The sequence below is a fragment of the Amia ocellicauda genome, chromosome 8 (genome assembly GCF_036373705.1).
Source record: "Amia ocellicauda isolate fAmiCal2 chromosome 8, fAmiCal2.hap1, whole genome shotgun sequence".
Lineage (NCBI taxonomy): Eukaryota > Metazoa > Chordata > Actinopteri > Amiiformes > Amiidae > Amia > Amia ocellicauda.
Window position 1 is genome coordinate 17,218,771 of NC_089857.1, and position 26,284 is coordinate 17,245,054.

General features: G+C 36.4%; 1 protein-coding gene across 1 annotated transcript in view; it reads left to right on the forward strand.

Moving 5' to 3' along the window:
* grid2 (glutamate receptor, ionotropic, delta 2) overlaps nt 1–26,284 on the forward strand; it is a 219,984-nt gene that overhangs the window by 175,976 nt on the left and 17,724 nt on the right. Inside the window, exons 13-14 of the mRNA XM_066711696.1 lie at nt 1,187–1,353; nt 25,706–25,946. Of these exons, the coding sequence (XP_066567793.1) occupies nt 1,187–1,353; nt 25,706–25,946 (408 nt within the window). The remainder of the gene's footprint in view (nt 1–1,186; nt 1,354–25,705; nt 25,947–26,284) is intronic.

Here is a 26,284-nt window from a genome sequence, read left to right on the forward strand (position 1 = left end):
ATTGTAATTATTCAGGACTGCTTTAATTAACCGTATTCTGCTTTTCAGTTTACTGCACCAGCAGCCTAAATTGTTGCCTGTCTGAAGCCCCTTTCCCATTGGTTTTACAAATAATATATCTGTTTCCTCTGTTATAGCAAGTGTTAGGCAGATGAATCCTTTCCCAAAAGTCAAACATGCTATCAGTAGTACATGATGAGTCCAACATTATTTCTAGTTGTGACCTTTGTGCAGCATCAATACCAGTTTCTTGTATTTCATATAAAATCCTCCCTAGTTGACTTTTTCAATATTAAATTGTGAAAAAGTTCACCTTTTAAATGAGAAAAGTCCCTTTTCAGCATTTGAATTTTCAAAGCACCATACTTTTAAATTCTATCACTGTAGAACCCTTTTTATTTAGTTTTTTTGCCATGAAAAACAAAATATTCAGCTTTATCTCCCTTAAAACGTTGTAGTTCACAGAACCTTCAAAAACACATAGTTTGTACATAGCTGTGCCTTTTCTTGACTGAAATTATCAGACCTGCAGTGGACAGAATGCAATATTCAACATTGGCTTCTCCAGGGATTTATATAACCTCAGAATAACCCCTTAAATTCAAACTTGTACTTCATTCTCTTTAATATACGGTTGGAATAAATTGAGTAGGCTGGCATGAGAATATTGGTAGTATTTATTATGTGGGGAAAATGTGGGACACACTATACTGACCAAGGCTCCACAAAAGAAAATACCCTCAGATTTGAAACACCTCATAAAACGTATTGACTTAATTATCGTTCTTAAATGTGTTATGCTTAATCTCAAGGGGGGGGTTTAAAGTTTTCTGTTTGTTGGGTGTTGCTGAGGCCTCAAATTTAGGCCAATATTAAAGCTATCATACTGGTAGCTGCATTTTGGGCAGAACAGTGTTTGTATTCTTAGGGTTTGAATCCATACTTCATTGTTTAAATATTGTAATTACTATGAAACGTTTCTTAGACACATGCTGCCTAGTAAAGGTTTCACAGTAAACGATACTTGGCTGTTTTTCAGTAGATCTGAGTTCATATATGGCATGCTTGCTCAAATTACTGAGCTCCATGTTTAAAACAGTGGTTCATTGATAGTAACATTTGGATCCCAAAGATTGTGCATTTGAGCCTGCTCACATACTCAAAACTCCTTTTTTTGTCTCGACAGGTGAAATACGGGAACTTTGCCTTCGTGTGGGATGCAGCAGTTTTGGAATATGTGGCGATTAATGATCCAGACTGTGCTTTTTACACTGTTGGGAATACTGTGGCGGATCGAGGCTATGGAATCGCCATGCAGCACGGCAGCCCATACCGAGACATATTCTCACAAAGGTAAGGTGGTTCTTGCTGGTGTCAGGTACTGGACTACTGATGTCTTAATCATAACTGTTATTGATCAGTGACTGGTACACTTGTAAGTTGAGTTTCAAAATGTTCTTTCCTGATCAAGACAAATAACCACACAAGGTTTGATTAAGAGGTAAAGTGCAAAAGAAAATATGTAATAAGGAGCAACCAAAAATAATAATAGCTGAGAGGCTTTCATTCCTGGGATACTCAGTATAATTACAAATACTTCCATTTATCACTTTGAAAAATACTTGGGGACTAAAGGACTAGAAAGATTTGAATCAGAGATGCTGCTGCAAGGCACTATAATAAAATCAGGAATGAAAGCAGACAAACTGATCTCAGGCAAAAATAGCAAATATATTGGTCAGTTTAGCTCCTCTCCTTGTGTAGGTGTTATTGATTCATTTCAGAAGTCCATTTGGAGAGAAGATAATAATAATTTTCTAAACATGTTCCAAAATGATTTGCTAAAATAAACTCTCATTTTAGACAGTAAAAATGTAATAGAAGCCTAAAGGAGTTTTGTCAAGTTGTGTAGTCAAATCAGCATTCGAAAAAGGGGAGATTGGACTATAGGATTTGTCAGTCTCTTTCACTATGTATATTTTAATATCATATGCTATAACTTCTTCTACAAAGAAGTCTGGAATTGCTGCAAAATACAACACATATTGTTTTGGAGTAATTCCAGACTTATTTGAAGAAGGCATGGTGTGTTTATTCTTCATTTCATTTGCTTGATCTATTGTTATGATCTATAAAATTAGTGAGTGACACAGTGTAATGTGGGTCATTAAAGTATAAAAGCTCTTTATTGAAAGTCGGCTCTAATTTCTTGTTATTGCTAGCAAGCTACTTTTGTTTTAATATTATTTTCTCTCAGGAAATGGGTTTCAAAAGCACATTTTAATCAAATAGCTCACTAAAAGTGCTCCCTACGGGCCTTATAGCAGTATCACAAACAATTGTGGAAGAATTGTTTTGGAATGTCTTGCTTGATGGATTGAATTTCAGAAATTATTGGCCTGGAAAGAAAACACAATGGCATTTAATTGAAAAGCTCTTAGCTGGAGTTGGAGTAAAGGAGTCCTGTGCAATTGTACAAAATCTAAGGATGATACCACCAAAGAAAAGTGACTGTTTTATAGCGCTAATGTCTGGTTATGCATTTTTCTTTTCCCATTGAAATGGCTTTGTATTCAAATTAACTCCTTACTGTGATACTTAAGGTAGTTTAAAAGCAAATTATTTGCAATAGAAAACTTATTTTTTAATAATGAACAGGCTGTGCTGAATTAATTACATTCTTATTTGTTTTTTTATTCTAGTGTTTGTTTGTTTATTTGCCGTTGTGCACCTTACGTCAAGACCTAGATGAGATCATTAATTTAAAAAACTGTAAATAGAAAAATAAATGTATCAAATTAAATAGGGATCAGCAGGTAGGTACTGCATTGGGAAAAACAGCAAGCAATCTTGCCAATACTGAGCTCCTCCACATTGTTCATCTGTAAACATGTATTATTCAAGCAAGTTCACAGTTCCCAATACAATTATTCTGTAGCCGGCAGCCTAAACATTTTTACTTTGCCTTCAGTAAAAAAGAGCCCAAACCGAGATTCCTCAGACCATGTAACCTTTTTCCACTTTTTTTACCTTCTAGTCCCCATTGTACTGTATAATGTAGTATTTGACCCCCACTTGTATCATTACTACAAGGCTACGCAATTTGAGCCATTTATCAAATATCACTTTCAGATTAGTATCCACAACATGCTGCTGGTTTCATTCATATACCAATTGGGGATGTGTTTATGGGGATTGGGGGATGTGTATTCACACAATTTAATGAATAGATGAGTGTTCTGTAGAGGTGAATGTAGTGACATTGGAATTGAAGTGGCTGCCCTGTGTTGATATATTTATTTTACCCTGCCTGAAGACATTGAGACCAGTCTTGATTTCATGCTAGCGTATACGAAGTATTCATAGGCCCAGTCTCTCTCACAGCTAGGAATTATTTTTTTAATCTTTTAACCTGTCAGCTAGTCAGTTGTACACAGAAGGTCCTGAAATCTTGGCATCCAAGAAAGACAGCTCTCTTGGTTAGTGAGGGCTACAGCAATCTATCATTGAGAGAGGATTTGCTTTTGAAAGAATCAGTAGTTAAGACTAATGCCTTTTCTTCAGCCATCATATCCATGTGTTCATCTATTATAAATGTGTTTTATATATATGGATTTTCAGCTTATGACAGGATTTCGAGCTGTGAAAGTAAAGTGCCAAAATCTCTTCATATAAATACTATTATAACGATAGATGTCTTTGTGTGTGTGTATATATACATACATATATATATATATGTATATATATATATATATATGTATATATATGTATATATATATGTATATGTATATGTATATATATATATGTATATATATATATATATGTATATGTATATATATATATATATATGTCAGAGAACCTCACTTTGGGGAAAGGAAATCCACCCATTTGCCTGAAGAGAAAAGTATTCGATCAATGCATACCACCAGTGCTATGAAACCTGGTGCACAAATGTTACACAATCGGCTGACGACACACGGAAGTATGGAAAGCTATATGCTCGGAATAACAAGAAGGGATAGAAACAAAAAATTGATCTGAGAACAAACAAAATGTGGGCTGATTCTATTGTAATGAAAATTAGCTCCTTACAGAGCCTTCCTGCTGCTCCTCGGCAGTCATTCCCTTCAACTTGCTTTGTGGCCAGTGTGAGTGGCTGTCATACTCCCACCGTGGCCAGTGCAGGTCCATTAATGTCTAGAAGCCGCTGTACAGTCGCATGGCCTGCGGTCCTCCCACATTGAAGTGTTTTATGCTAAATGTAATGCATTGCAGATTAAAAAAAACACATATTAAGATGCTGTCTGGATCTGCGGGGTGAGTCCCTAAGGAGCAGAGTTCAGGCAAAGCTTTCTGCGAGACCAGAAGGGAAAATGCAGATTGTAATAGATCTCATTTAAACACTAAATTAGATTATTTAGATTAAATTATTTATTTATGGTTATTTACTAATTTAACCAAGGTGATTTATAAAGTTTACTGGAGTACAATGGGGTAAATAAACAATATTATATTTCCAGCATCGTACAAACAACCGGTGCTTCCATAAGAATTAATACCAGATTATGTGAAGAATGTGCAAATTGTCCATAAACAATAGTAATACGATTCAATATGAGCTCTTTTATGAGCTAGAAAGGGGACTCTTGTAAATGTTTACTGCTGATTAAAACACAGAAAAGTATAGGAATATATGGGGATATATGGTAACCTATGAAACAAAGCATGGAAAATCATAGCATTGCAGTCTTTTAGTAATATAAACATCTTAAAAAATATAAATATATTTTATTTTTTGTCTTATGATAAATCTTGATTATACTGGAAAGAATGCAGACTGCATTTTGGAAAGACAAAGCATAAATAAGGAACAGAAGAATATTTTGATTGTTCTTAAAATGAACGATATGGACTATGATTCATGGTATTTTTAAATACCAGTTTCAAACCGTCCTTGTATGAGTAGACAGATAATAAATGAAGAAAAGTAAAGAAATAAAAAAGTAGGAACATTATAATTGTGTTGTGATCTTTGGGAAAGTAATTATTGGGGAGGATAGGACTTTAATTTGACAATTGTTCAGTATGAAACAGTTGGACTCATTAACAGTATTAACGTGGGCAGCCTTAATCTCTACATACAAAATAATTGCTGTAACTCTTTTCACTCTTTTAAATAATTTAACAATGCAAATGGTTCCTGACGTACAGTTTTAGCATGGCTAGTCAAGAGTAAGTTGGCCCAACTTGATCATGCCCTAGCAGGAACACAACAAACTTACTTTGCAGGGTTAGCATTAGGGTGGATCATGATATTAAAGTGTATTTCTCTTTTTTACATGGCTATAAGACCTCTGACCACAAGTGAAATGTTTGTAATGAACTATTAACGTGAGCGATGTGCTTGAGGGGTACATGCTTAATTATGTAAAAAATTCCAGGAACAATAATATATGTTGTTGTTGTTTTTTTAAGATAAAGATACTGTCTGGAGGAAATAATCAAAATGAATTCTTTATATAATTACAGTTTTTCCAATTACTGTTATCTTAATGTTGCTCCGCTTCCCTTAACTATAACTATTTTGTATTGTCACAATTCACTGCCTTTCCCAATCTAATGAAACAGTTAGCTGAGTCCCAGACCTGATTGATAGAGATGATCCTTTCAGGCGTCTGTGTTAACGTGGAAAACATTAAAACTTGTAATTAAATAAAGCCTTATGTGAGTCCGCATTTTCAAACGTTGACTCGGATCAATTAATGTGCGTTTTACAGGCTAATTTAAAAGACTGAGCTGTCTAGTCTGGCCTGGTGTTTTTATGGTGCTAAGTGTAACCCCTAGCAATAAAAAGTCATTACAAGTATTTGGTCTCATGCAAACCTATTGGCTTAATTCTAAATGGTTGTATTCCTTTGAAAAGGAACACTTCCCTCTATCACAGATATATATATATATATATATATATATATATATATATATATATATATATATATTTTTTTTTTTTTTTTATTATTATTATTATTTTTTTTTGTGCATGATACATGTTAAAGGTTTCCAAATCCATAACAGGAAGGATTTCTCACACCAGCTGAGAATTAAGCATTGGGAGAACTGAAGGCTTCAGGAAAATACACAGTGGGGAGAGTATGACTGGTGATTCTTTTCAGCTCTGTTGCACAGCCTGAGTGCCTACAGGATCTCTGACCTCTCTAATTCGTCTTTGAAGAAAAACACTGAAATTATACTTTTTGTTACAGATAAAAATGGAAAATAAATGAAATTGTATTCCACTGGCATAGATCCAGTTACCATGAGTTTGAAAACACAGAACATCTATTTTGAATCCTATGAGACAGATTTATTTTTGTACCCAAAATCTGTTACACTCAATATTGAAGAGTAGTGATTAGCATTTCACTGTACTGCACAGGATATGACAAGGGTGAATCTCAAGAGGACACGAAAGTTGAGAAAATTAAGAAAAAAGAGTCATACACTTATAGGCCCCAACCAGGAAAAGATTTTCAATTTCCAGGACTGGAGCGCTAATTGCTGCATCATAATTATGAAGTTAATCATATTTTCCTTTATGATCAGAGGTTATTTGCTCAAAAGCATACTGTTTTACCATAATTAATTAAAATGAACTTTTCAGCAGTGCAGTCTGAGGGAACCAAACTAATTATTTGATCATCCAATCTGGAACCATAATCCAGATTGGTCAATCAGTCAGTGCACTCCCAGCAGAGCCAGCCTGCAAGGAAGTCTCATAATCGTAAAGGCTAGCTCAGCTTGTTCTTTTTTCTAGGTAAGCTTTTGAACTGAGTGTGTGTTGTCTATTAGATAGACAATCAAATACAGGTATTGTGGGTTCTCTGAAAACACTACAGTCAAGAAAAACTAGCTTAATTTGTGTGTTTCTGCTTCCAAACCCTCTGTGTTCTCTGATTCAATCATAAAACAACAAAACATTAGGCCTTGAAATGATCACTTTGTATTCTTTCTCTTTTTGAAAAAGTCATCATGAAACACAGAGCTTAATTTAAATTTAATATTTAGGAATTAAATGTTTTTTTAGCTTTTTTATTTATTTTTTGAACAAGAAAATATTACTGAAGGGACTTTTTTCATAAACATATGCTTAATAAAATAGTTTTGAATACCTTTTATGTTCTTTTTTGTAGTTTGGAAGCTATCAAGGTTTTGTTTTGTTTCCCTTCTTTCATTTGATTTGTTTAATGCTAGCAGGGATGTCCTATTTAAAGTATTGTGTTATTTAGGATAAAATTAACATCCAGCAAAAGCTGTGGGCTGTAATTCTGAAGTTTTTTTGATTGCTTCTTTATTTTCCCACACACGGAGACCTGCATTGGCAATTGTCTGTCCTTGAACAACTTACAAAGACATTCGATATACAGTAGGGATTTTAACATTTTAAGAACATTTCTTATATATATACAAAAGTTAAACTAGGAGAACTACGTTAAGTCTGCTTCGCAAGTGTGTTGACATCTTCCAAAAGCCTGTAACGTTGCAATCTCTTGTAATATATGTTGTTGTAGCTGCTATTTTCTCTCTAAGATAAATAGGGAACCATCATACCTGCAGGTTCTTACAAGTTTCAGATTTAGTGACAAATTAGTGGGCAATGAGACAATACCCAGAGTCGGTTAACATTTACATATATTTAAGCGAGTAAAATAGTCACCAGTACTCATTAAACTACAGAGACAAAGGAGTTATTAGCTTTCATTGTTCTAAGTGAGACAGTTGTTTAGAGTTTGAGTTTTCATCAGTTCCTAGGTTCTCTACTTCACAGGGAAAACATATGGGTATACTCGAAGCACAAAGGAAAAGATGCTAAAATGTTGGATTTTGTACAACTAATTAAACAACCATTCTGCTTTATTAATATGATTAAACAATGCAATGCAGCTGTATGAGTGAATGCCAAGCAGGTGTTCCAGATTAAGTTGTTTTACCACTAATTATACTTTCTTTATTCTTCATATTCACACTTTCTTTATAACTGGCTGATCGCAATGTGCTTAAAACAGCTGATTCTATTTATCTTCATCTGTTTCTCATCTGCTAGTTTCACCCTCTCCTAGATGCATTTTAGTTTTGAATACTTTTTTCTGGCACAGCAAACCTAGATTTTTTCTTTCTCTCTGCCTGCTCTCGAAATATAAATGTTGTACTTTATCTTTATATATTTTGGACATTGCCAGTGATGTGACCCATTCACGTTATCTAAACGTTGACTTTAATCTCAGCGTTGGCATGTGTATGAACAACCTATGACACCTATATAGCGTTACAGTGTGTGGGCACTGATTTTAATCATTTGTTCCCGGAAACAGGACTAGAAAACCTTAGCAATAATTTGAATATATATTAGTTACAACACAGACATCCCTACAAATACATATGTAATGCATTATTATATGTATTATTATTAAACATTTGCAAAAAAGCCATCTCCACATTTGACAATCAGGAAAATGCTTGATCAAATTGTTTTCCACCCTGCTGCCACTCCCACACTCTCCTATCAGAAGAAAGCAGTGTGTGGCAGGACGTGTTGCTCCCCAGGAAATATTTTTCTCAAATCCCTTTTAATTGTGACTTTGGATAATCTCCAGGGCACTCTAGGCTTATTTGCATTCACAAGTTTGATCATTGGCTGGAACCCACAGCATGCAATTTCCTGCATGCAGCAGATACACTTCAGATGTGTTTTGATCTAGCACCTTGGTGATGGCCTATGAGGTAGAATTTCACCATGTATCATTGTACTTGGTCCATCATAACTTTTGGACCTGCCTGATCTGGATTCCTCTGTGACTCGTTCCACACTCCTCCATTCTTCTGTGGACCTGCTTATCCACAGGAGCTTCTCTACAGGCAAACTGAGCCTGCTGACAGCTCTGTAATTTTTAATTGCATGTGATACAATGTCTCAGATACCTGGCATCCCTGCTGGTACTGATAGACAGTTTCTCTCTGCTCTTGTTGTTTATTTTTTGTTTGTAGCAGTAATTTGTACTATTGTTCATCAAAATAGTTTGTAGAAAGTAATACATACTCCACAACTGCTAACTTCACTATTTTCCTATTTCAGATAAGTTTTTTAATCGAATATACCATACGTAGGTTCAAATCTCTGTGGATTGTACAAATAAGTGGCTGTACTTTTATAGTTGCTGAAACATTGTAGTATTTAAGTCCACTGTCAGTGTAACAAAATGGAAAGTGCCATGCTGAAATCTTGCATGAATTATTGATAGGCAATTTGACCTTAATGAATAATTCAGACTTCAGTGTGTTTAACTCTTTTGAGTGTTTAGCCAGGTGAATTCACAATTATTGTATCCAGTGGAAAGCTGCCTCACTAATTTGCTGAGAGTGCGTGTCTGCAAATTGAATGGTTGTTCTATTTTTTGGATACATTATTTGAGTAATTTGATTTAGACATCAATATTGTATAGTTTAGCTGAAGGTTATTCTCAAACCTGAGTTTCGATGCTGCAAAGGAGTTATGATCCCACCAATTTAAACAGGGCAATATTTTATGGGATGAGACGATTCAGATAATACATGTTCTTTTCCTTGTTCAATATCTTTCTGTGTACTACTTGCCAAGGTTTACTTTAGCACTGGTATATCATCATTACAGTTTTCAATTAAATGTGATTTAAATCTGCATCTGTAATTTGTAGCAATGATCAGGGAATAAGACCACACATATCATGTTGTCTGTTTATATGGATTCTCTTAGCAGAAAACATAAAACATTTGGACTCATTCAGCATTGGGCAAATGTTTATCACATGAAAACAGTTTAATTCCTGAATTTAACTCTTGTGATTTTATTTGTCTTGTAGTGATGTATTCATAATGCAAAGCTGAGCTACATGGCTTTCTTACGTTCCTTGTTTCTTTTCTATGTTATATGTACATTCCTTGTATCAGTACATTTTAAAACCTGTATATTGTAGCATTTCCTATGTCCTCCTCTTTAGTACAGACAAAGCTTCCTTTTGTATAACTGTCATTATGCATCAGCATGATGCGATATGAATCCAGCATCTTTTATTTTGAATTGAGAAAAATAAATCATGCATTTTCTTTTCTTTATAAAAACCTGCAGTGTGTGTACAATATTGAGTAAGATACTACGCTGGCATGCCAGTGAAGTAACACAAAGAATATCTTCATAGTTTTGAGGTATGGAGACAAATTTTGCCACATATGAGAACAAAGCTCCAGTAAAAATATAGTATATGCATGAACCATCTCTATTAAGATGTGTGGACGTACACCCCCCTACGTGTGGACTAACATAGCTGTGAACATTTAACAGCGCCAGAGAACCTACCAATTTACTAATCTAATGTCAAAAGTGCCCCGGCAGGAGGGACTGCTTTCGTCTGTAAGTGTGCCTCAGATAGCAAATGCACAATACCAGTTGCTACTATGTGTCAGATTTTTTTTTTTTTTAAATATTAAATAGATCAATTTTCTGTGCAGTTGCTTTCGTAAGTTCCCTTAAGTAACTAGAAGCAATTAGGAAAGCATTTTGTAAAGAAAGTATCTCCATAACATGAAAGTAAAATTAAGTGATCCCTGTCAGGAGCTATATAATCTTCAGGCATTGGCAATGGAGGGAGCACTTCACATTATCAGACTAATCTCTGCCTGAAATGAGATCAAAAAATCACATCTCAGCAAGTGCTCTGTCACCAGCAATAGCCGTCTCCTCAGCCTCTCACTGTGAAATGACAAAACGCAACAAAGGGATAAACAGAAGGTAAAGGTTAGGTGAGAATTGAATGGACGAATGTGCTTTGCAAGGCAATTAAAAGCTTAAATAGCAACTGGTTGATCCAAGTTTACTTAGATTAACATTTCTAGAACTGGTATGTGAACGGTAATGGTAAACTATGAAATCAAAATTTTGTTTGGTTTGTTGAGTCACTGGCTGTATTTAAAAAGTAGATAGTGGGTGGGGTTTACATTCAAGCTATTGGTTGTTCTCCTATTTGTCATGAGCAGCATGTAAGACTCACTTTACATCAAGTATTCTTATAATTGTATCCAGTCACAGGCTTGTATAATAACACAAAAACAATGTTTACCCGTTTCTTCCATTTAAGATTAGGTAGTTGGGCTGCTGCAAATGGAGTTTATGGAAGATGTAGTTTCTCTTTTCCTTGTTAACTTTTTACCCTTAAAAGTTCAAAAGCAAAAATGTTTTCAGCACAGCTGTTCATACACTACAGATTTGTGCACTAGGATGTGTCCTCTGATTAGTGCTAGAAAATCCAGAAATCTTGATTTGTCAATATGGTTTTGTCTCCTGTATTTCTTCATTTTTGCAATTGCCATTTTCATCCCCACTCTCAGATTCCATTATTGCATCCGCAGTCTTGGAAAATAGTAGTTTTCATTTTATTAAGGATAATAGGACAGACTTGTATAAACCAGCAGTAGAACGTAACTTTAGGAAGAAAGATATCAGATGAGACTGCCGGAACGTATTGTGAAAATCACTGTAATTTAAAAAGTTCAAATTATAAAGATAATGTTTTATTGCATCTTTAAAAAGCAGTTAGGATAAGGACAAGATTCTTTCAAATGACTATTTACTTGTCTTCTGAGGAGTGTTAAATCTCTAGAGGGTTCAGATGAGGACTAGAATAGACTAGTAAAAATGCCATCTTTCTGAACATTTTATGAAAAGTAATATTTACTGGTTATTATGGAATGTATGGCTTTTTATTGAGTTATTTATATATTTGTTCAAAATAAAGTATTTGGGGGGGAAAAGAAAGACCATTATTTAATATATGGAAATTAAATCTTGTATATCAAACTTAAAAAGTGTGTTTATAAAATTCATATTACAAATTGAATTACACGTGGATATTTGCACAGTTATGCTCACAATATCAGTGTTAATAATCTGTTTTCTCTCATGATGAAAATATCACAAAATGCTCACCTCTGAATTGACAAAAGTAAATTAAATGTTTAGTATTTTGTACTGTTGGGTGTTTTTGTGGTTGAGGTGGTAAATTTAACATGAATTTCAAGTGTTATGAATGTGACTCTTTGTTTCTTATAGTTCTCAGCATGAGGTGTAAAAGAGGTTTTGTTGATCCAGCTTTCAGAGTTATCTCTTTTCATCCTACCCACTTTGAAATAGCTATTCGTTCAGGTCTACCTACAACTGAAATCCTGTATCAGCTTCGGAGAGATTAAGAAAACACATACATATTTTATTGTCTAAGACTTATATATAAATAGAAGACTTGTATGTAAACATTTATGATTACATAAAATAATCATGAAACAAAAAATGTTATACAAATGAATACATTGTTGATATTCAAATTAGAAATGATTTCTCATCATTATCACTTGGAGAGAGAAATATTCCTTCATCCTTGTTTGTAAGCATCATCTGGCTTTGCCACAGTTGCCCATTAGTTAATTTGTGGTTTTCAAGAATCTTTGATGATATAATTCAATGTGTCAGCCAGAGAAAATAGTCGCTATTGTTTTCTGTTTTGCAGTCGTCAACTACTTTGTCTGCTGTTGTCAAATCCTAATAATAAATGAAGATTTCTCCTGCAGCGGGACTCTCATAACCATAGAAACTCCATCAGCACTTAATGACCATATCATAAAATGTTTTTTTAAGGAAGGTCGCTCCCGCCATGCAGGCATCTTGAAAAATATATTTTGCTAATAGTGAAAGTGGGGGGAAAATGAATGGTCCTTCCTGTGCTACTGCAGACCCTGTTAGAAAATGGGGAACCATTTCCAAATCACCATAGGGAATGTGAAGAGGAAATGCACCAGAAAATACCAACCCAGAATAAGTTTTTGAATTCACTATTGTGAAATACAGACTCAGTTTTAGCCCTTCGTGGTTTAACCATTTGAGGCTCCATCTTTGGTCAGTTTGTTTGCAGCCATAGCAAAAACCATGATGATCAGATCAAATCACATCAGCTAGCTAGAGTGGTCATCTGTACAGATATTGGAGCAGCATTCATTTAAATGTCTTGCAGTCCCCTATAAAAATACATTTCACTGTGTGTGCAAGTGCTGCAGTCAGCAGTAAATCTCTGTTTCACATGCAAAAGACAAAAACAAATAAGTGAAATATATTGTACTGTATGTAGGTGGTCATAACATAAGGCATTTGTATTTCACATTGCTTATTTGTGAAACTCAGGGACTGGAGAATAATTTTAAAGCAGGAAGTTTCAGAATGTAAATCATTGGGCAGATGGAAATTAAAAATCTACACTAGTTTGTAAAGCCTGCCTGAACTGTGAGTTGTCCTGTAGTTACATTGTGCTTTGCTGTTCCTTATATTGTTCCTCTAAAATGAGGTACACAAACCTCACAGCTTCACTTTCATTGCTACAACCCAAACAAGACTTTGAAGCACCGTTATTTTTCTGATGTTATATATATTTGAAAGGGATTTACAGCTTTATGTCCACGGCCAAAGGATTTGCATGTAAATGTTCCCATTATAAAAAGAGAATCCACGTTTGAAAAGAAGCATCTGTTGGGAATCAATAAGAGATGTTTGCACTGTCTCTTAATTCCAGTCAGATCATCTTGTTTCCACTGAATATATTATAAATGTGTCATAAAAGAAATGAAAATCACATTAAGTCAGGGTTGTCAGCGCATAATGCTGTCACATATTATACGTAGGTTTATAATACTAAGTTAGAGTTATTGAAGGCACTAGTTTAGGAATTTTAGCATAGGAAGACAAATGTAAGGAAGGAGGAAAATTGTCTGATGTTGTTGGAAAAAAATAAGAATAAAGATCAACTTAAAATGACTAGCAATCGTAAGGCTCAAGGACTTAGTGGCAAATACTGAATAAATTCAGATTATTCAGTGTGATTTGAACCAAAACAAACCCTCCCAAAATACTCAATATTTGTTTTATTGAAAATACAGCCACTTAACCTTCACTGCTTTCAATTAATTATAGTAGTGATACTAATATTCAGCATACATGCATTCATTTAACATTAATAAATAAAGCCAACTAAATACATGACATAAATGTTCCTCCATAACATCTAATGAATCCAGCACAGTATGAAGAAACCTGAATTAGCCTAGAGTATCTTACTGTACATTATAGTTTTGACAGGGCTACCCGCTATAAAATGTCTTGTAGGCTATTTTTGTTTATAAATTGACGTAATACTTCCAACATACACCAATCAGCCATAACATTATGACCACCTGCCTAATATTGTGTAGATCCCAAAACAGCCCTGATATACATTTTAAATGAACTACAGTAATATGTAATTCTAATATTATTAATTTAATGTATGTGTGTATAAATATTTATTTATTCATCAATTGGTGTTGTTAATGAATCCCTCATAAACAAAAAACGATTACATGAGCATTCAAAGACCAATTATTTATAATTATGTATTAAGTACTTGGAAGAATGGGGGCACTCTTATCTCACAGTTTACAGAGATATTAAACCCTTCATACATATAAACATCTGTTTGTACATTATGTTACTATAGACATAGTGCTGGCCCTTTTCAACATTATAATATTATATTTCAATCTAGAACTCCATTATCTATATTCAGTGAGGGAAAAAAGTATTTGATCCCCTGCTGATTTTGTACGTTTGCCCACTGACAAAGAAATGATCAGTCTATAATTTTAATGGTAGGTGTATTTTAACAGTGAGAGACAGAATAACAACAAAAAAATCCAGAAAAACGCATTTCAAAAACGTTATAAATTGATTTGCATGTTAATGAGGAAAATAAGTATTTGATCCCCTATCAATCAGCAAGATTTCTGGCTCCCAGGTGTCTTTTATACAGGTAACGAGCTGAGATTAGGAGCACTCTCTTAAAGGGACTGCTCCTAATCTCAGCTCGTTACCTGTATAAAAGACACCTGTCCACAGAAGCAATCAATCAATCAGATTCCAAACTCTCCACCATGGCCAAGACCAAAGAGCTGTCCAAGGATGTCAGGGACAAGATTGTAGACCTACACAAGGCTGGAATGGGCTACAAGACCATCGCCAAGCAGCTTGGTGAGAAGGTGACAACAGTTGGTGCAAATGGAAGAAACACAAAATAACTGTCAGTCTCCCTCGGTCTGGGGCTCCATGCAAGATCTCACCTCGTGGAGTTTCAATGATCATGAGAACAGTGAGGAATCAGCCCAGAACTACACGGGAGGATCTTGTTAATGATCTCAAGGCAGCTGGGACCATAGTCACCAAGAAAACAATTGGTAACACACTACGCTGTGAAGGACTGAAATCCTGCAGCACCCGCAAGGTCCCCCTGCTCAAGAAAGCACATGTACAGGCCCGTCTGAAGTTTGCCAATGAACATCTGAATGATTCAGAGGAGAACTGTGTGAAAGTGTTGTGGTCAGATGAGACCAAAATCAAGCTCTTTGGCATCAACTCAACTCGCCGTGTTTGGAGGAGGAGGAATGACCCCAAGAACACCATCCCCACCGTCAAACATAGAGGTGGAAACATTATGCTTTGGGGTGTTTTTCTGATAAGGGGACAGGACAACTGCACCGCATCAAAGGGACGATGGACGGGGCCATGTACCGTCAAATCTTGGGTGAGAACCTCCTTCCCTCAGCCAGGGCATTGAAAATGGGTCGTGGATGGGTATTCCAGCATGACAATGACCCAAAACACACAGTCAAGGCAACAAAGGAGTGGCTCAAGAAGAAGCACATTAAGGTCCTGGAGTGGCCTAGCCAGTCTCCAGACCTTAATCCCATAGAAAATCTGTGGAGGGAGCTGAAGGTTCGAGTTGCCAAACGTCAGCCTCGAAACCTTAATGACTTGGAGAGGATCTGCAAAGAGGAGTGGGACAAAATCCCTCCTGAGATGTGTGCAAACCTGGTGGCCAACTACAAGAAACGTCTGACCTCTGAGATTGCCAACAAGGGTTTTGCCACCAAGTACTAAGTCGAAGGGGTCAAATACTTATTTCCCTCATTAACATGCAAATCAATGTATTACTTTTTTGAAATGCGTTTTTCTGGATTGTTTTGTTGTTATTCTGTCTCTCACTGTTAAAATACACCCTGCATTAAAATTATAGACTGATCATTTCTTTGTCAGTGGGCAAACGTACAAAATCAGCAGGGGATCAAATACTTTTTTCCCTCACTGTAGGTCTTCCTGTTTAAATACTTATAAACTTGTACCTTACAGCGTTTGTACTTAAGTCATAGAAAGTCATGAAGCCAGTGTTAAGGTATTGAAAGTTACATTTATTTCTGCTCATTTTTTATTTTTTTTTCATGCTGAGAAATGTTAGCTATATACATTGATCAGCCATAATATTATGACCAACTGTCTAATATTGTGTAGGTCCCCCTTTTGCCGTCAAAACAGCCCTGACCCGTCAAGGCATGGACTCCACTAGACCTCTGAAGGTGTGCTGTGGTATCTGGCACCAAGACGTTAGCAGCAGATCCTTTAAGTCCTGTAAGTTGCAAGGTGGGGCCTCCATGGATCAGACTTGTTTGTCCAGCACATCACACAGATGCTCAATTGGATTGAGATCTGGGGAATTTGGAGGCCAAGTCAACACCTTGAACTGATTCATCAGACCAGGCCACCTTCTTCCATTACTCCATGGTCCAGTTCTGATGCTCACGTGCCCATTGTAGGCGCTTTTCGGCAGTGGACAGGGGTCAGCATGGACACCCTGACTGGTCTGCGGCTACGCAGCCCCATATGCAACAAACTGCGATGCACTGTATGTTCTGACACCTTTCTATCAGAACCAACATTCACTTTTTCAGCAATCTGAGCTACAGTAGCTCGTCTGTTGGATCGGACCACACGGGCCAGCCTTCACTCCCCACGTGCATCAGTGAGCCTTGGCCGCCCATGACCCTGTTGCCGGTTCACCGCTTCTCCTTCCTTGGACCTCTTTTCATAGGTATTGACCACTGCAGACCGGGAACAGCCCACAAGAGCTGCAGTTTTGGAGATGCTCTGACCCAGTCGTCTAGCCATCACAATTTGGCCCTTGTCAAAGTCACTCAGATCCTTACGCTTGCCATTTTTCCTGCTTCTAACACATCAACTTTGAAGACAAAATGTTCACTTGCTGCCTAATATATCCCACCCACTGACAGGTGCCATGATAACGAGATTATCAGTGTTATTCACTTCACCTGTCAGTGGTCATAATGTTATGGCTGATCGGTGTAGTTGGCATTTGTACTAAGGCAAATGTTTCCAATACATGTTGAAGTGATTTATGATTTGAATATCATAATTCTAATGCTGCTAAAATATAGTTTGTTTACTCTCCCATGCTGCACTCTGCTTCAAATTAGCTTCGGTGCCCATGGTCTAATAAATGTTTTTATTCATATTTTTTTGCTACAAGGATCAGAAGGAACCTACGCATTACATCTCACTTTAAAGTCCTAACTTCAAAAATTGAAATCTTTTCAGTACTCAAAACATCTACTTTAAACCAACAGACTTCACAGAGACAGAACTGTTATCAAATTCCCATTATCCAGTGCAGGCCCCGGTTATTCAGTTACAATATTCTGGATCTTTAGTTCTGCTTTACTGACCTGGACATTGAACCTGTCTTTGAAAGTTTCTTTATCACCTGGTTATGTTAAAGATACTGTCTAAAGGACTTGACAAGAAATGCCAGGGAATTTGGCTGATTAATTGGGATAATTATAAGGTTTTAGGAAACACAGCTGTGTATTCTTGTGTATTGTGATGCATAAGTAGGGCAGAACTCTGTTATGGTGCACACAACCTGATTTTGCTTTGTAGCTCTTGATCCACAAACCAATAAAAGACAACAAAATATGTCTTAACGTGTATTGGTTAAGGGGATGTACATCCTTTTGTTGTTGTCGCTGGAACAATTGAAATCAGGTTGTGCTTTTTAATACAAAGGTTCCTGAGTGAATGCTAACTTCACCTTATGATACAATGCACTGCAGACCTTTAAGCGTTTTGATTTTATTTTGTTTTGCATATCAAATCAATAGGAATGTACAATCAGACAAAATATGTTTACAGGCAATGCAAATAGTAGCTAATTTGAAAATAGTTCAAGCCTGAAATATATGTAATTTAAAAAACTAAAAAGCACACAATTAAATCAATTTTAAGCAGACATTGCCAAAATGAAATTAGCTACGTGAGGTTTCCTGATTCTTAAGAGAGCCATGTTGGTGTGGAGATATGCTTTCAGAGATGGAAGGGTTGAAGGTTAAATTTAAGCTCATGGCCAGATAGCTCTTGCTTTAAGTTGAAAGAGAAGCAGTATATTTGCTTCATTAAAATATCTCTTAAGTTCATAATATAACACAGCAGGCAGATCACAAGAATGACAGAAAATATTGAGAGCTTTTGTGCTCACGGTTTAAAGCTTAAAGAGAAGTATGGCATGTGCAGTTTTGGGGGTTTACCTTCACACAGTTTGTGCATCACAAGGAACTTAGCCGTCATCAGATATCACTAAAACTGTTTTATATAACGGAGGAACACATTTACAATTAACCTAAGGCTATTTTATCCTCATGCTTTTACACATATGGAGTATATATTGTAGTCGTGCCTGCCATAATAAATATCTGATTTGCTGCCAGTATGCATATTAGATATATGCTGTAATTATGTCTTGCCATAGCATTTTCAGATTTCTTGGTTGATATCATTCTTATTGTTAATTTGCAAATGATTGTTCTTAATGCTGGGTACATAATTGGCTGCGCCATTAACAAGATATAGAGGCAGATTTATCGAGTCTTTTGCTCTAGCACAAAGGTTAGAAAGGTTCTTCAAATTGGAAATTAATACCGTTACTGTTACAACATTACTAAGTAGTGACCCGATGCATGGGAAATGGGTTTTGCCAAACATTGTTGTACGTGCTTAACAAGATTTTTGCATTGATGAAGTGTTGCAGTACAAATGAGGAAAATATATTTTTATGTGCGTGACATATTGCTGTTTGATACAGTTAGTTTTGAGTTAGAGTTAGTCTTAAATGCATCTGAAATGCATTTATAAAACAAATACGCAATGCAAGTTCCAATGGTTGTTTTAAATGTCTCAAGTTGGTCTCTATCAGATATATAAATTGAATTTACTCCCAGTTAATTGCTTTTGTGAGTGAATGTCAAACATGCATAATCCATCACAAGATGATCTCTTCATTTTTGTAGCTCAAAAGTTATAAAACAGGAGAGAACAGCAGTGAATGTCTATCCTTTATCACCTGGAAAAATATTATTGCTTCTTAGTACTGTGAATTTAACAATTTCAGTTCCCTTCTTGAAAATGTGTCATGATATTTCAGCTAATGAAAACTGCTTTGAAAATGTCAATTTTAGCTTTTGAAAAACACAATTCCCTGAACAGCACATTTATACATTTGAGGATTTTCACATCTTTCATTGTGAACTGTAGAATAAATAGTACCATCACCATTCCCTCCTGTATTTGTTTAATGAAATACTATGAGAAATGTTTAAAGTAAAAAAGTATTTAACTCTTACCTGAATTCCAATAGGCATTGTTGACAAAATTATTTCCTTTGTGTATCAAGAAACAACACAAGCTGAGGTCTGCATCACAAAGTAGAAAAAGCATTCACAGACACTGGAATCTGGAAACCTACAAGGCACAATAACTTTATATAATTGTATTAAATGTGCATGCTGTAGCAGGGACAAATATTGTATTACAAAAATGTATTAGTGCAACAAGAAAAAAAAAACAAAAGACAGGTTCTAGTAATACAGCTATGGAAAAAATTAAGAGACCACTGCAAATTTTTCTTAAATCATCATCTCTACATGTATGGCAGCCAATCAATTCCATTCATATTTGTATATAGAATTTGGGATAAATGTTGTCAGTAGTTTATAGAATAAAACAAAAATGTTAATCTTACCCAAACACAAACCTATAAATAGTAAAACCAGACAAACTGATAATTTTGCAGTGGTCTCTTAATTTTTTCCAGAGCTGTATATTTAACATGGTTGAGGCCAACCCTTGTATTTAATGGCTGCTAAAAAATGTTGATTGCCAGAAGAATTCTGTTATACATCTCCCATTAGGAAACTTCTAGTGCAACAAGAGCATGGTCTTTGAGGTCTACTTATGTTTAGCTTTCTAGTTTAACCCAAAAGTGTTATATAGGATTGAGGTCAGCACTCTCAGCAGGCAATAACATCAGTTCAACACATCTAACCTTGAGCCACTGTGTTACAATCAGAGCTTTTTTACAAGGTATAGAGCCCTTGCCAAACAGTTTCATCACTGTTGTCAGTGTACTGTTGTCCAACATATCACAACACATACTGGAAGCCATGGTGCCATTAGAAAAATACAAAAAAATTGGCACAAGACCACGTCTGGTATAATCCATTTCTGGTGGTGGTAGCAAACTATTGGAAACACAATTTTCTCCCCCTGTTGTACTGGAATGAAGTCAACAAAAAAGCGTGTGCTGACATCTGATTCTTTTCACACTGCATTTCAGCAGAGTAAACAGCTAAGCTATCATAAGCAGGGCTAGCGCTGCTAACACGTCCAGCCATGGCAGTTGCTGCTGCACATCAAGGCACGGAAACCATGCCCGACTTTGAGCCCACGCAACCCTGGCAGTGCTCAGCCAATTGTGTGCTTGAATAATCCCAGTAACAGTCAGCAGTGACATATCCCAGATCAAACCAGCAGTGTTTGGCCTGTAGGGCTCAACATGGAATTATATGGTGAGGGCTTGTGTGTCTCCACTATGTCAAAAAAGCTAGGAGTGTAGCGACAATGACTCAAGTAGTCTCGTTGAATGGATGCCTGCTGAGAGTCTTGACCTCAATACATATTTCATTACAAGATTATACATGTTTTATTGATGGGTTTGTTTTTTTCTAAAATGTGTGTTAATGAGTCCTGATTAGTTGCCCACTAGATGTGAGAAAGTGCAGATTGTCGGTTTCATTTTTTCAAAGTAGACCTAACTAGGAAGATAGTTAGTACAGTCCTCCTGTCTCAGGGGGACTTTGCTGTGAAGACAACTCCCAGGCCTGATTTATGTCTGTCTCCGGGGAGGGTAATTGATGATTGACTAGTCTGACAATTTAAAGAACTTGCGTCTTGATTGCTAGACAGTGCGTCATTGCGTTAAAAAGTGTGGGAGGATCAAACTTTTAATTTTTATGTTTTAAATATTTGGGTGGTGGGGAGCACATGAGTTAAATCATTTTATGTAATATTATAATGTATTATAATTGTGGAGCCAGATTAGTGTACCCCCTGTAATAAATGCATCATCTATCATCTGTGTGACTTGATCCTGCCGCAGATTTGAACTTTCCAACTTTACCTATCCCCTAAACTATCCCTCACTGGAGATATCAGATGTTGCAAAGTAGAATTTCCCCACACCTCTTTTATTCCAGCACCTTTTTACAAGCCAGACACTTCAGAACCAAGAAACACCGGCAAGCGTTTATCTGTTTGTGTTATTACAGCATTTAATTTCCTTTGGGATTTGTGCAAACACACACACAAAAATAAAAAATAAAAAATAAGGGAGACTGTCAGATGAGATGAGAATGACATTTTTCATTTTCACCTGAGGAAAGAGAAGGATCTCTGTTTACAATAGCGGATAGAACTCGGGAGAAGTTGTGCCGAGATCAAACTAATAACCAGAGCAGAGGACAGGGCTGCTGTTGTCACAATTAAAATGAGAACAAACGCGTGGTGCACCGTGCTGTTATTAAGAAGTGCAGCCTGTGTGTTTTTGTCAGCTAGGAGCTGCAGTTATCAGTTATCTTCTTCCAAGCTGATGTTTTCCCCGAACACTGAAAGAACTCCTGAAAGACAGCAGAGAAAAAATAAAGCTTACAGAGGGAATGAACCTTAATGGTTATGTCAGTCTTTCAGAAAACCGGTAACTATTAATCGATGGAGGCCTGGGTGATGTCTCTTTTACTCCTGAATGTAGCAGTCTGGTCTTCTTCTTTGCATTGTCTTTAGTTCATTTCCAAAGGCTCCATATTTCCTTTAAAAGGGCTGCTGTCCCTGTTTCAAAGCTTCAGTAGATGTATGCCGGTGCTTCAAGGTATTTGTGTTTCCAAATGTCCATTATATTATTAACATCCAAATCTATTTGCTGTCGATCTGCCAGAGTTTTTATACAGCCCGGACGGCACTTCTCCTTTTTTTTGTTTCACTGCGGCATATTGAAAATTCCCACCACCCCGACTTCCCTCCTCTTTTTTGCTAAGTGGATATTGCCCTCTTGTGTTGAGAATATGATATCACAATTTACACCATTAATGAAACTTTCAAATATTGAAGATCACACCACCATTTTAGCTCTAATGATATATATATATATATATATATATATATATATATATTAAAAGCACTAAGCTAGATCTTTACTGTAAGCTTTGAAAGTGAGTTTTACTATTTCAAGCTATTTGGTGCTTACAAATATATTTTATTTTTTATTTTAGTTTTAAATAGAAAGGAACACAAATTTCACAGAAGAAAACTAAGCATTTGGCATTAGTCTGTACTGCCAAAATTCCTTTAGTTATTTTTTTTATTTATTTATTGAGGGAAAAAATACATTAAATGATGTTTTGTGTATACATCTTGGAGGGATGTTTAATATGTTCCTTTAATATTTATTTTGTCATATTTATGTATATTTGAAATAATTCATGTTTTTCCAGCTTCCATTTTCACACAGGCACCATGTCTTTGATGTTCTGGAGTGCCTACTTTCTTCTCCCAAATATAAAACACAGATACGAGGATTTCTGATTGTGTGCCGACACCTGTGATTAATATCAGTCATATCATAACAGCATATGCAGAATTAAAAGTTTTTTCTTACTTTTAAGCATATGGAAGCACCTCCAATGAGTACTGTAAAGCAGCAAAAGTTGTGATATTTACTTAATATTTAGCTGCAACCTTTACATTGAATGTTGTTAGACAATGTTTTAAGATGGGACAATTACATGTGCCAACAAACACTGGACTATTGTCCCAGCCCTTGACACTTGTCACTTGGGATCATGATGTCAGTCTGAGTACAAGGCTTGGAGAGTAAATTACATCATTCTGCTTTGAAGCCTGTATACACACTGTGCTTTATTTACTCTCTCTTCAGCTGACTGAACTAAGGCAAAAACGAACTTTATTACATTACAATAAATTAGCTCGCTTTTACAATCAATTTAATAATAGGAACTCTTTTTTTTAAGCATCTCTTCACACACACACACACACACACACACACACACACACACACACACACATATATATATTTATATATATATATACAGTGAGGGAAAAAAAGTTTTTGATCCCCTGCTGATTTTGTACGTTTGCCCACTGACAAAGAAATGATCAGTCTATAATTTTAATGGTAGGTGTATTTTAACAGTGAGAGACAGAATAACAACAAAACAATCCAGAAAAACGCAGCATTTCAAAAAAGTTATAAATTGATTTGCATGTTAATGAAGGAAATAAGTATTTGACCCCTTTGACTTAGTACTTGGTGGCAAAACCCTTGTTGGCAATCACAGAGGTCAGACGTTTCTTGTAGTTGGCCACCAGGTTTGCACACATCTCAGGAGGGATTTTGTCCCACTCCTCTTTGCAGATCCTCTCCAAATCATTAAGGTTTCGAGGCTGACGTTTGGCAACTCGAACCTTCAGCTCCCTCCACAGATTTTCTATGGGATTAAGGTCTGGAGACTGGCTAGGCCACTCCAGGACCTTAATGTGCTTCTTCTTGAGCCACTCCTTTGTTGCCTTGGCTGTGTGTTTTGGGTCATTGTCATGCTGGAATACCCATCCACGACCCATTTTCAATGCCCTGGCTGAGGGAAGGAGGTTCTCACCTAAGATTTGACGGTATATGGCCCCGTCCATCATCCCTTTGATGCGGTGCAGTTGTCCTGTCCCCTTATCAGAAAAACACCCCCAAAGCATAATGTTTCCACCTCTATGTTTGACGGTGGGGATGGTTTTCTTGGGGTCATTCCTCCTCCTCCAAACACGGCGAGTTGAGTTGATGCCAAAGAGCTTGATTTTGGTCTCATCTGACCACAACACTTTCACCCAGTTCTCCTCTGAATCATTCAGATGTTCATTGGCAAACTTCAGACGGGCCTGTACATGTGCTTTCTTGAGCAGGGGGACCTTGTGGGCGCTGCAGGATTTCAGTCCTTCACGGCGTAGTGGGTTACCAATTGTTTTCTAGGTGACTATGGTCCCAGCTGCCTTGAGATCATTAACAAGATCCTCCCGTGTAGTTCTGGGCTAATTCCTCACCGTTCTCATGATCATTGAAACTCCACGAGGTGAGATCTTGCATGGAGCCCCAGACCGAGGGAGACTGACAGTTATTTTGTGTTTCTTCCATTTGCACCAACTGTTGTCACCTTCTCACCAAGCTGCTTGGCGATGGTCTTGTAGCCCATTCCAGCCTTGTGTAGGTCTACAGTCTTGTCCCTGACATCCTTGGACAGCTCTTTGGTCTTGGCCATGGTGGAGAGTTTGGAATCTGATTGATTGATTGCTTCTGTGGACAGGTGTCTTTTATACAGGTAACGAGCTGAGATTAGGAGCACTCCCTTTAAGAGAGTGCTCCTAATCTCAGCTCGTTACCTGTATAAAAGACACCTGGGAGCCAGAAATCTTGCTGATTGATAGGGGATCAAATACTTATTTCCCTCATTAACATGCAAATCAATGTATAACTTTTTTGAAATGCGTTTTTCTGGATTTTTTTGTTGTTATTCTGTCTCTCACTGTTAAAATACACCTACCATTAAAATTATAGACTGATCATTTCTTTGTCAGTGGGCAAACGTACAAAATCAGCAGGGGATCAAATACTTTTTTCCCTCACTGTATATATATATATATATATAAAAGCAATATATATGTCACATTTAGTTATTTAAACTTTTTAAAAACTCAAATGTCTATAAAATTACAGAGCCCTGCAATAAAAAAATGCTTTTAATATGCGGCTTCAGGCAATTCTTCACTCCTCACTACCAGCTGCAATTTCTGAAGTTGTCTGTACCTTCCAAAGACACGACCAGTTATATTGGTGGCAGTTTATATAAGCATCAGCTTGTCTTATGCCTTTGTGAGTTGTGTGTTGGGTTTGGTATTCTCTATATAAGCATTACATTATTCCCATGTTGCCAGACCCATCAGAAGAAATGTGGGCCCTCATATAATTTTATAAGCTTGTATTCACCAGTTAGAAAAACAGATCTTGAATCCTGCTTTTAGGAGACAGCAGTATTGTCTTTACATATGTCTACAATAATGTATGTTATAATAATAATAATAATAATAATAATGAATTAAAAATATCAATCAAGTGATCTTCAGGAGGATTTCCTATCATTGCACCCTATGTACCCCTTCTCTAAACTATTATTATAATTATTTTGACTATTATTGCTGTACTACCAAATAGGCTCATGGGACAATAAAATGTTCAATTGTAAAAGTACGAAGGACGACTAGTATTAAAATCAGGTAACCTCTTGAATCATTGTTTCCTCCCATCTTGCCCCTCAGGATTCTTGAACTGCAGCAGAACGGTGATATGGACATCCTGAAACTGAAATGGTGGCCAAAGGACAGTCAGTGTGACCTGTACTCCTCCGTGAACACAAAACAGAAAGGCAGCGCATTGGATATCAAGAGCTTTGCAGGAGTCTTCTGTATTCTGGCTGCAGGAGTAGTCCTGTCTTGTTTCATAGCCATGATTGAGACGTGGTGGAACAAGAGGAAAGGCTCGAGAGTACCATCCAAGGAGGTAAGTGACTCCCTTTTCACTCAATAAAAACTACCACAGCTCATCTTTCATTTGAGTGTTTCATCATCGTAAGTGACATAATTGCAAAACAAGAGCATGCATGCAGGCGAACTAGCTTTATGACACTAAAATTATATTTAGATATACTTAGATGTATTGCTGATGCAGGTATTATTGCTCAATGGTTCATTAACTATAGATTTGCTATTAATAAATCACTGTATTAGGTTAGTATGCTGAGAAACAACATTTTGATATTTTACCATCTCAATAGGATATAATAGAAAAGGCCTACAAAATATATGCAATTGCTTTATAGCTGCCAGAAAGTTTTCAGA